This window comes from Stigmatopora argus, chromosome 3, assembly GCF_051989625.1.
Source record: "Stigmatopora argus isolate UIUO_Sarg chromosome 3, RoL_Sarg_1.0, whole genome shotgun sequence".
Lineage (NCBI taxonomy): Eukaryota > Metazoa > Chordata > Actinopteri > Syngnathiformes > Syngnathidae > Stigmatopora > Stigmatopora argus.
In genome coordinates this window covers 7,427,295-7,439,888 of record NC_135389.1, presented here as the reverse complement: position 1 = coordinate 7,439,888, position 12,594 = coordinate 7,427,295, and the positions used below count along the sequence as shown (strand labels likewise).

The following is a 12,594-nucleotide window of genomic DNA, read 5'->3' as shown; positions in this document are numbered from 1 at the left end:
ACAAACGGACGCTACTAAAAAAAATAAATGAATAAATAAAAAATCATGGTCGTTGTCGAGTGCGAGTAGAATTTGGAGGGGTACAGACATGGAATGAGGCTATAGCATAACAAAATGTAAAAAAGTAAAGTGCTGAGAATACTTTTCAGATGCACAATGTCACATCATTCCTAAAAGCTAAATTCCAAAGTATCTAAGTCAAAGACCTGTAAAAAGATCTGTGCAATGTCTTGTAATTTTTTGTTGTACGAGTTAATTTAAAGCAATAGGAAACACAAATTATATTATCAATCACCTTAATGTGAAAGATGGTTGCACAAATCATTTAAGTATGCAAATCGCACATTCTTAGACCTCTGATAATGGAGAAAATAATTTTCAAGCACAAATACTACACCACTTCCAAGTGCAGGCTCTGTACAACGAACGTGACGGCAATCATGCCACAAAAGTATAGCACATAAATGTTGATATACTGGAGACATGTAAAAAGTGCTAAAAAATAGGCTCATACGTGTTCTTTATACTATTTCTTTTTGTTCAGTCTGTTGCTGCCTTTTCGTTTCTTCATGTTAGACAAAGACAAAGGCCTCTTCACTTCCTGGGTCTGTTAAAGCTTCTTTCTCAGATACACAGAAATACTGTTTTTGTTTGGGTAAAATATTACTCTCATTTAAAAATGTCTGACACCTAGCTAGCTAGTTCCACATTGGAAATATTGATTTTTTTCCCATTCATTTTCATTCTTTTCATTCATTCATATCAAGATTCTTTCCACTGGGATATCTGTGATCAAGGTGTTTTCTATCTTTTTAAAGTGAAGTTCTGTTTAGAAGTTAAACCAGTACTTTAACAATATAAATTATGTTAGCTTGAATAAAAGCCTCACGAAATAGACAAATAACAAATACTTAAAAATTAAATCACATAACCAAACCTGACAAGGGGAGACACGGGAAAGTGAGTAACGAGGCATATGGAACATGGATCTAGGTAACATGGAAACATGGCACGGACAAACAAAAGCAGACCATCCGACGAATAACTTAACAATCAGCGGGGTTTAAATAGACTGACATGGGTTGACGAGACTATTAGGAACACCTGGGAAACACATGAGGGAGCAAGGAGGGAATACACCAGGGGCGGAGAAACAACAGCTGAACACAATGGGCAATCACTCAGACCGGACACTAGGGGGAAAAAGCATAAAACCAAGCAACCCTAACATTTTTTTTCTTATCTTTGCTTTATGGTTATACAGTAATACTGTATTTCAACAGTTTTTAAGAATGTCACAAGATGTGATACTACTTGCGTAATCCAATTTGATAATGAGACCAATTGTAAACCCACTCGGTTGCATTAGTTGTGTTTTCTGTATCACAGTCTGATTTTGCAACCTCGGGCAATTACGTTGGCTCTGTCTCTGTCGTTGGATCCAAGCTATCTGCGGCTGTTTGATGAATTGTTCTCCTGTCACACTGTTTCATGGGTGTTTGTGCATACTTTGATCTGTCTGTCATATGGCCGTGCAGCTGTGTCCTGACATGATTACAAAGGCTTGAGCAGATGTGCATGCCAGATGTCTTAACGCAAGGTCTTTTCCATGTGTGACGTCTGTGTAAAGGTGATGCTGCCCACATAATATGGGCAATCCCACATTCAAACCGAACACGGTGCACGCCCACTCCACATGCTTTGAACACATTTAGCCTTTCTAAAACACAATTCTGGTGGCCCGTGGCCGAGTAGTTAGCCCGCCGGCTTCACAGTCCTGAGATCGGAGGAGTTTGCATGTTCTCCTCGGGCTTGTGTGGGTTTTCTCCGGGTACTCTAACCACCATAACCCCTTACACAACTCATGTTAATCCATTCACATATGTACTTTAATGGGGGAGCTGCTGTCATGCACAGAGCTGCCAGGCCCAATGGGAGGAGGTTGGGGCTCAGCATTTTGCCCAAGGACACTTCAAAAGCAGACAGTGGGAACCTCCATCTCTTCCATTGAATCTTAGCGATGCTGCGCAATCTAGAACAGGGGTTGGGAACCTTTTTGACAGAGAGAGCCTTAAACAATTCATATTTTCAAATGTTATTCATTGAGAGCCATACTCAGAATTGAAAAGAAAACATACATGAAAATGTGTAATTTTTTTTTAGTAATTTCACCGCTTTTAAAGTCTCTGCATTCTTTTGACAATATTGTTACGCTGTTGCTAATCAATGAGGATCAATGTGAGTATGCATGAAGAAGAGTGCAATGAAAAAAACAATGATTATAGTGGCGCTAGAGGTAGTGTCAACGCCACAGTGCCGACGTAACGCTTCCTATTGGTGCGTTCAGGACTCAGCGATTTCCACATTTTACATCACAGGTTGTCGGAGAATCTTATGCACCCATCAAAAGAACAACATGTGGTTCCTGAGCCATAGGTTCCCTACCCCTGATCTAAAACTAAACTGTCAACCTGCTCTCAAACTTACTTTTTTTTTAGGCTTGCAGTGTAGAATAAACAGAAAAGCTTATAGTTAAAAATGGTCTTCTTTGTGCTGTATTTTTTAACAGCCCTTGTAGGTGCAAGTTGTTAGTGTTTAACTTTGTTCTATTTCGTAAGCAATAATATGATTGGCTTATAAAATGGCTTCAGTCAGCACTTCCCACTTCACTGACACTCAAGCCCACCAGGGAAATGGTTGTGTGTTTACGACACAGAAAGGGAGTGTGGCTGCAGCCTTTATATGGTCATGTAGTTTGGTTCTATGCGATTGCTACAGAATGATTCACAGACCTGTTACATCAGAGCTACGACAGAGGATGGATCACTTGTACTCTATTGGAACACACTTCCGTTTGAGAGAGAGAGAGCGAGAGAGACGTGGAAAGATAGACACACACAGACACACACACACACACACACTGATGCCCTACTTTCCAGCAACACTGAGATATAGGTCTTATCGTGCAGCAGTGAGTGTGTGTTATGCAATTTCAGATGGTATGAAAAAATGGGTAGGCAATAAGCGACAGGAGGATGAACACATGTCGGGTTAAAAAAGAAAAAATTGTATTGTATTTAATATTGATAAAGGCAAAGGAACTCGTTATAAGACTGAATTGTTATTTGTTTCTCGTTTTGTTTTGATGTGTCTGTAATACAAATAATAAATGCAACTACATACCGTATTTTCACGACTATAAGGTCGTATAAAAGTCTTAAATTTTCTCCAAAATAGTATAATCCAGTGCGCTTTATATATGGACCAATACTAAAATTGTTATCACGATAAAATAAAATAAATCAGTCGATAGGGTACACCATCCTCTACAGCTCTCACAACTACGGCAAGCAGCCCCCGACTCTACTATTTTCCCGTAGAAAAAGTACTGCGCAGTGACTGCTGGGATATATAGTTCTTTTGTCAATACACCCAATGGATTGTGGCCTGGCGATCGGCATCAACACAGCTTTACGAAGCATGGACGCTAGCTACTATTTGCGAATGGATTGTGGCCTGGCGATCGGCATCAACACAGCTTTACGAAGCATGGACGCTAGCTACTAGCTAGCTACTATTTGCGAATGGATTGTGGCCGCCTGGGCGAACGTATAAAACTCAGCATTTTTGATGACTCATTTGGACAATTGTTCAATTCGGACACAGAAAATGAGGACTTTGATGGATTTGTGGGTGATGATGATGTGAGTACATTGTAAAATGGCTAAATAAAGTACAACCGAACTCAGTCTTGCTTCCGTTGCCTTTTTAAAAACGTGTTTTTAGTGGGTGGGTGTAGCGTCTATGTTTAAGATGGTGTATGTTTTGCTATGCCTGGCTGCGTCTATAAAAACGGTGTGTCCTTTGTGTGTGTAAAATACAGAAATAGCACTTGTTATTGACACTGCGGCTAAAAATACGATGCACCGTATAGTCGTGAAAATACGGTATATAGTCATTACATACTCCAAAACAGTGTATTCGTGTGTATTAGGGGTGTAACAGTACCTAAATTGTACTTTTGGTTTATTTTTCGAGGTCGTCGGTTCGGTTAATTTTCGGTCGCTCTTTCTCTCTCTCTCTTGGATCTAACATGAACAAGCAATACAAATAAAGTTGAATTGTATATTCAATAACGTACATGAACATAAGTTGTAAGAATCCTCAATATAGTTATTTTTTGAAAAATATAGGGGTAGAATATATCATTTAGACTTTGTCATTTCTTTAGTGTATCATCTATATCTATTTGTATATACTATATATATATATATATATATATATATATATATATATATATATATATATATATATATATATATATATATATATATATATGTATGTGTGTGTGTGTGTATTTATGATATTGTGATTTAATATGAAATTCAGGGCATATAGTATTATATATTTTTTACACTTTTACTGCAAATGGATATCGGCTCCAAATATTGATTAACAGCTTCCTATAACTACTGATAATCGGTATCGGTATTGGTCCTGAAAAACCCATATCAGGCGTTCACTCATTTAGAGTTTGGAAAATACTGTAAATTTAATCATATACAATTTCGTGTCAAAAGGAAGCCATAAGTGGAAATGAACAAATACAGCACAAATATTTCTGTACACATGGGACTGAATATTTTTGTCTTCCTCTAGGCACATTTCAAGGCCAGTGGGTTGGCGGGATGCGACACGGCTACGGTGTCCGGCAAAGTGTCCCATATGGCATGGCGGCCGTCATCCGCTCCCCTCTTCGTACCTCTATCAACTCCCTTCGCTCTAGTTCGGAACACAGTAATGGTACAGCTCTACTTGACCGGACCGGTGCGGTCGTTCCTGTTCCTCCGCCTGTTCCTGGTACCTTGTCCACCAGTGTCTCCATGTGCAGTACTGGAAGCAGCGGCAGTAGTCCGGCAGTGTCTCGAGGGGGCTTTGTACTGACGGCACACAGTGAAACTGAGCTTTTAAAGGGGAAGCGAAAGAGTGGGCTGTTCAGGAGGTCAATTCTCTCCGGGCTCAAACTGAGGAAGTCTGAGTCCAGGAGCTCTTTGGCTTCTCAAAGGTCGAAACAGAGCTCATTCAGGAGTGAAGCTGGGATGAGTACTGTGTCTTCAGCTGCCTCTGATATCAACTCTACCATCAGGTAAGTGGACACAATAAGCAGATATTTTTAAGTACTTAAAGTGTGACTTGGTTCCAGACAAATTTGGGTCAATCATTTTATTGTGCAGGTATACTTTGAAATGTATTCCCTGTTTATGGTCGCTGGAGCCCCTTTGATCATCCTGATTTAAAATGTTACGAGCTCTGTAATCCACCCGAATATTACTTACCAAGTACCAAAGAGCATTTTTTTAAAAAAAATATTGTTTTTATTAATCACTACGCAAACACATCACCCTACTCTAATATTGTTGCGAACGCTGATATTTCCAATTGGTTTTGAGTACAGAACCCCCTGCATGGGTTGTCAGAATACCCAATTGTAGCAGAATTCCCAGTGTTTGAAGGAGCGTGTTTTTTGGGTGCTGTAAATCAAACCACTGTGTCTGCTGAGTGGGACTATACTTCTTTTTTTAAATTAATGGTCGTGACAGAGCACTGTGTAATATTTGTAAAGAGAGCATTTTTGCGGAGTTATCAGCGGATATTACAAAAATGTATTACAAAAAATAAGATTTATCATTTAATTCTTTTTATTGGTCTAAAACAGGGGGGTCAAACCCATTTTGGTTGGCGGGCCACATTCATGGTGACCAGATCTCATGTGTGCTGGACCATTTTAGATATAATATTTAGATTTCTTTTTTATACATGGATTAAAAGAACTGGATTAAAAGCCCTGAATATTCAGTTTTTTTATAGATCTAAAACAACGTTTATTTTAGCTTTTTAAAAATATATTTTTAGATTTTACAAAAGGATTTTTGAACTAAAAACACAGAAAAAAATTATTAAAAAATTACAATTATTGATTAAAAGGGGAAAATCAGGAAATCAGGATATACATCTATACTCTTCATTTTAATTTGATTCTAAAACAGTAAGTCGGCACTCATGATTTACTTTCCCCGGCCACACAAAATGATGCGGCGGCCCAGATTTGGCCCCCGGGCCGCCACTTTGACACATGTCGTCTAAAAGTATGGGTATCGAATCAGTATCGGCAAAACATATCTTGAAAAAAAATCTGATTGGAATTATAAAATGGCCGTTAGGACATTCCTAATTTCTTTAAACGTTTTATTTAACATGATAAAATAATACAAATGTGATTTGTCATCTCAATATTTTTTGCCTTATTTTTACACCTGTAAAAATAGGCTTAATGTCGACAAAACATATCGTGAAAAAAAATCTGCATCAGGACATTCCTGATTTTCTTTAATAGTTTTATTTAAAATGATAAGGATAGAAGTATGGTGTGTGAGTAATGACACATTTGATTTCAATCAAATATACTGTGCAACACTAATGTTGCCATACTGAGAAGCAAATATTTTACATTTCACGACTCTGGTAGCAGTACGAAAGTTAATAAATTATTTTCAAGGGCAGCATTATAATAAAATCAAAGAAAAACTTGAAGGTATTTCTAAACAGTTTTTGCTATACAGTTTTGGATTTTTTACTGTAGGGTATGTTGTTTCCACTGAAATTGTATAAAATAAAAATGAGCATGATAAATTAGAGCTTGTATGAAGGAAATCGATGATGGTTTTACCACAGTGTCACAAACATTAGGCAAATAGAAGTGTACCCTTTTCAGAGTATTATGCTATGTTTACAAAACAAAAGTGCTGTGGACAGGTGGTGTGTATCCTATGTCATAGATTTCTGCAAATCCACGGTGTCGAATTCCAAGTATTAAGGATTGAGGTTTATTTTTAAAGGCACTAAGCAGACTGATAAAGTACGTTAAACATCACTGTCAGCAGCTCCTTAACTGTTTGTGGTTTTGTAGTGCCTCACAACACCTTATCAAGCCATTTTTTTAAACCTATGTGGATAAGGGCAGAAAAGGATGCACAATTGCACTGTTTCATACTTTTTTTTTAAATGAAATGATGGCCCGATAGAGTAGTGATATATATGTATTTTTATCCTCTAATACTTTTGGATTGAAACCACACTAATTATAATAATAATAATAATTCATGGGAATTCATGAGAATATAGACAATTACGTATATGGAGATCTGTGGTTATTTACACAAATTATCCTCTCACAAAAAGATTACAAGTTTGTGTTGCCATCAGCCGACACACATTAAAATTACTATAACTGCTTATTATTGCGTTTTGCCATTAGCAAATATGGGCAAACAAAAATTACACCCTGAAAAGGTGGCCAGCCAATCACAGACAACAGATGAATAAGTTGATTATGAACAGATTACTCTAATGATCCTCATCATTGTTTTCACTGGTGCCAGCATTTTGGTGTAGGTTTTGAGGAAAACAAAACCCAGACACAAAATAGCAAATGAACATGCAGATTACAGTTTTGCTGTCAATTGTCCTCTGAGTAGTCTTGCAAGATTTAGTGTAGGTGATACTATGCATAATGATATTTTTGTGCCAAATCCAAAAACTGCCAAATATTCATTTTAGGATCCACAGTACATTAATTGCAAGTCCTTTATAACTTCATTCCTCTGATTTTTTTAATTTTTGTTTTAGAATCCGATCTCTACACAACCACAATCCTTTAAATAACAACGATAATAGTTAAAACCGCTTGATGTACTTAAAACAGCATATTAAAAATTAAGGATGTACCCAAAATCACATCACCTTTAGAAGATTGTAATTAGGTAAAAAAGATCGAGTTATTACAATGTTTTATTTTTACATATTAACTCATTGGTTGCTATTGAACGTGATGGATGTCCCATCCATTTTGACTGGGAGGATTGTCACTGTCAATGCCTGCCTTCCCAGTTTAAATAAATATAATGTTGATTGCTGTCAGTGGTGGTGATTGAGCAGAAGGCTACAAGAAACAAAGTAATCCAAAGATAAAATCATTAGGGTAGATTTTCGAGGTATCAGTGCTTGGTATCGACAGATCCTCAAAATCAGGTCACTTGAACTCGGGTGCAAAAATATGTGATTGGGACAATTCTACTAAAAATGATGTTTTGTTGTTAAAGTAGGAAACAAAATACTTACTGGGGTCATTTTTTCTAGCCTTGGAGATGCAGATGTGGAACTGGCAGTAGCTGATGATGATGTGGATGCCACAGCAACAGAAACCTACTGTGGGGAGTGGAAAAATGACAAGAGGACTGGATTCGGAGTGAGTCGGAGGTCCGATGGGCTACAATATGAGGGGGAGTGGCTCAGCAACAAACGCCACGGCTATGGCTGCACCGCATTTCCTGACGGCACTAAAGAGGAGGGCAAGTACAAGCAGAACATCCTCGTGAGTGGAAAAAGGAAGAACCTGATCCCGCTCCGGGCCAGTAAAATCAGAGAGAAAGTGGACCGAGCCATGGAGGGAGCACAGAAGGCAGCAGACATCGCACGGCAAAAAGCGGAGATTGCCCTTTCAAGGTACTTATTCTTGTTTTGGCCTGTTCTACAAACTTTATCTGCTGTGTTACAACTTCAGTCATTTATTTTGATTCATGCACATCATTAATCATACACACTAACTAACATATCGATGCCTTCTTAAAATAATCTAAATAAGTTTCCTCACACATTCCAAAGACATGCATGGTAAGATGATTGGACACTCTAAATTGCCACTAGGTATGAGTGTGGGCGTGAATGGTTGTTTGTTTCCTTGTGCCCTGCGATTGGCTGACCACCAATTCAGGGTGTCCCCCCGTCTCTGGCCCGAAGTCACCTGGGATAGGCTCCAACACGTCCCGCGACGCTAGTGAGGATAAAGTGGTTCAGAAAATGAGATGAGATTTATTTTTATTATTAAATGTTTGTCCTATTTTAATGCTTTATACATAGGGTCCGGTCGATGAGTGGTTAGTGCGTCGGCCTCATAGTTCTGAGATTGAGAGTTCGTTCCCAGGTCCTGACCTTACTCTGTGGAGTTTTCATTTTCTCCCTGGGCTTGCGTGGGTTTTCTTTAGGTACTCCGGTCTCCTCCCACATCCCAAAGACATGCTTGGTAAGCGGGTTGGACACTCTAAATTGCCCCTAGGTATAAGTGTGAGCGTGACTGGTCGTCTGTCTCCTTGTGCCCTCCAATTGGCCGGGCCCTAATTCAAGGTGTCCCTCGCCTGGTTTCCGTAGTTAGCACGTGCAGTTCCTTTGTTGTTCACACCTGGGTGATGAGTTTATGACTTGGACACGCCACAGCCCTCAATCTCAATCTTGAGTGAGCCACATGCAAACATCAAATGCAACAGCATAAAGAACATTCCAAAGTGAACGTGTTTGTACAAATTTCCTAACAACAGTTTACGTGTACTAGTGACCACAGACTACAACCGTTTCATGTTATACTGTGAGTGTTTGATCTCGCCTCATCTTGTGGGCCGTGCCTCCACGTCCTACTGTCGGATCAGTGTGGCAGAATTGTTTATTATGTTATCCCTGCCTGATTAGGGACAGGATTATTGTTAAAGTGGAAGTAGGATTAGGGAGGTTATAGTACAAGTCTTACGCCAAATGATGCGAGACCATCTGGGTCTGTGTTAGCCTGTGATCACTCTCTTGAAGAGCAACGAGAGACCACCCAAACCAGGATGTATTTGTTTTGTTTCATGTGTGTTATCTCATTAGACTTCCACTGTTGCAATCCTCTTGAACCGGTAGGTTAGGGTTCAAATCCCACTCTGGGGGGGAAAAATCACTACTATCTGGTCGAGAGATGCTCATTTACTCACTGTGTATTGGTAAGGGGCGCTCTACAAAATAGCCAAGAAACTACTAACTACTTATCAAATTACAGTGGTACCTCGACATACGATCTTAATCCGTTCCAGGACTGAGATCGTATGTCGAGCTTTTCGTAACTCGAGCGAACGTTTCCCATTGAAATGAACTAAAAACAAATTAATTCGTTCCAGCTCTCTGAAAAAACTGCAAAAACAGGACATTGGATTGGAAAAAATGTTTTATTTCTTCTAATTTGCCATCTATTAACAAAGTAACACATAACTAGTGGTTTAATAGTAATAAAATGTGTTTAATATAACTAAAATTGCGCGGATTTCTCTAATGTAACTTTACACAAAACTGGATTCTAATTTTGTTTTAATTTTTTTTACCTTCGTTCTGGGCGGGTTAGCTGTTTGCCACGCCACCACCCTCGATGGGCTGTTTGCTGTTGTATTCCCTTCAAAATATTCCGAAAATGATGCACACATGTCCTCACAATAGGATAACGCACGACCACTTGCCAACGAGAAGTAGTCTTGAATGAGCGATCACGGGAGCTAACAGGCTAAGGAAGGAATAACAGCCTACCCACGTATTGATTGTGGGTAATGAAGTTTTATTCTGAGAAAGGGTTCCATTGGCTATCGGTGTTGTGTGCACGAGTATACTTCATTATCCAGAAAGCCCTCTTTTTGCCCACGCATGCGCGTTGTGTGTTTCCTGGTCGATGCATAGGAGAAACTCGTCTGAATAAATCGTTCAGTGCTCGTAGATATCTTTTATACACGAAAGAGATGCGGCAAAAAAAGACAGTGCGCTACAATGATAAACGGCCTCTCATGTCATAGCCACAATTATTCGATCGAAATTTTCATCGTATCTCAAGCATGTCATAGGTAGAGCTGATCGTAGGTCGAGGTACCACTGTACATAGTAGCCTCGTGTAAAACAAATAAAAAGTAGCCATTGTCGAATCCGGAATTTAACCGGGCTTAGTCACATTTAATTTCCCTGATTGGATTGGATAACTTTATTCATCCCGTATTCGGGAAATTTAATTGTCACTGTAGCAAGAGGGTGAGAATGCAGATCACCTCACGATGACATCCAGTTACTGCTAGTCAATCAAGAAATAATTCAAATTGAGTTTGCCTGACAAAACCAGGTTGGATAACTGGAAAAAAACTAACACAGAAAACAACAACTGATAAAATGCCACGATTTAGAAACATTCATGTACAGATGAGAATTATGGCAAGCGTCAGCAAACAATATTGAAAGGGTTACAAAGCCTTCATAAATCTTTAGGTGGCTCCACAATGAGACCAATTATCCTGAAATGTAGAAAACATGAAACTGTAGAGGAACATTGACCGCTCAATTTTCTCAATTAATCAGTTTGAATGACTTAACAATTAGTAAGACAAATAGCACAAATGGCCAATTTCCAAGGTAAAAACCATTGCTGCTTGAAAAGAACATATGCAAAAGGTCCATCTTACTTTGGTGAATGAAACAAACAAATTAAAACCTCTGAATCATTCTCCAGATGTCTGGGAGAATATTTTATGGCCTGACAAGACAAACTTTTTATACCTTTTCTCCAGCATTACAATGATTCGTCATCGTAAACACTTGAATTCGGTTGATGGTGCTGAGGGTGGCCCAACCAATTATCTGTAGTATTTTGAAAAGAACGTAAATACTTTTACATCGCATTGTTTGTGGGACTGCAAAGGAAATGCAGAGTCAGGTTATCCATTACCTTTATAAGCATACTTGTTTACGATCCTCCCGCCTCTGCATGAAAGAAAATACATGAGCTGAATTAGGAAAAGGCCAATCCTATTAGACTTGATGACAATGTTAAAGGCACTCACAACCACAGTAACCACACTTCTAACACAACAGTAAGAAGAATTAATGGAACTGTTTCAGTTTTTTCAGCCATCATGTGTTTTTCCACAGCCAGGAATTTAGTAATGAATCATTTTTCTGTTAGAATTTAACAAAAAAAATCAAACATGCATCCACCCAGACTAGATTTTTTTTAGTCTTATTTCTATGGACATCTACTAAACAACAACAACAACAACTAAACAACTTTATCTTTATCTTGTGCTTAATGAGCCTTGCTTAAAGAAAAAGGAATACTACTAACATCGTTTGTATGTGGGAGGCAACAGTGTCCTTGGATGAAGACAAATAGGTAAAACTCCACTACAGCGTACCTTTTCAAAAAAATATTCAAGGGTATTTTATACTGCGCTTTAAGTTACGCTTATTTAAATGCTACCAATGGGACACAAGGTTTGTCTGTGTTTAGCACTACTTGCAAACATAACACTTACAGTGGGGCAAATAAGTATTTAGTCAACCACCAATTGTGCAAGTTATCCTTCTTGAAAAGATTAGAGAGGCCTGTAATTGTCAACATGGGAAAACCTCATCCATGAGAGACAGAAAAAAAACAGAAAATCACATTGTTTGATTTTTAAAGAATTTATTTGCAAATCATGGTGGAAAATAAGTATTTGGTCAATACCAAAAATTTATCTCAATACTTTGTTATGTGCCCTTTGTTGGCAATAACGGAGGCCAAACGTTTTCTGTAACTTCACAAGCTTTTCACACACTGTTGCTGGTATTTTGGCCCATTCCTCCATGCAGATCTCCTCTAGAGCAGTGATGTTTTGGGGCTGTCGTTGGGCAACACGGACTTTCAACTCCCTCCACAGA

At 38.6% G+C, this 12,594-nt stretch overlaps 1 protein-coding gene across 1 annotated transcript in view; it reads left to right on the top strand.

The window, feature by feature from the left end:
- Positions 1-12,594, top strand: part of jph3b (junctophilin 3b) — a 50,885-nt gene that overhangs the window by 20,494 nt on the left and 17,797 nt on the right. Inside the window, exons 2-3 of the mRNA XM_077596839.1 lie at positions 4,660-5,146; positions 8,197-8,562. Of these exons, the coding sequence (XP_077452965.1) occupies positions 4,660-5,146; positions 8,197-8,562 (853 nt within the window). The remainder of the gene's footprint in view (positions 1-4,659; positions 5,147-8,196; positions 8,563-12,594) is intronic.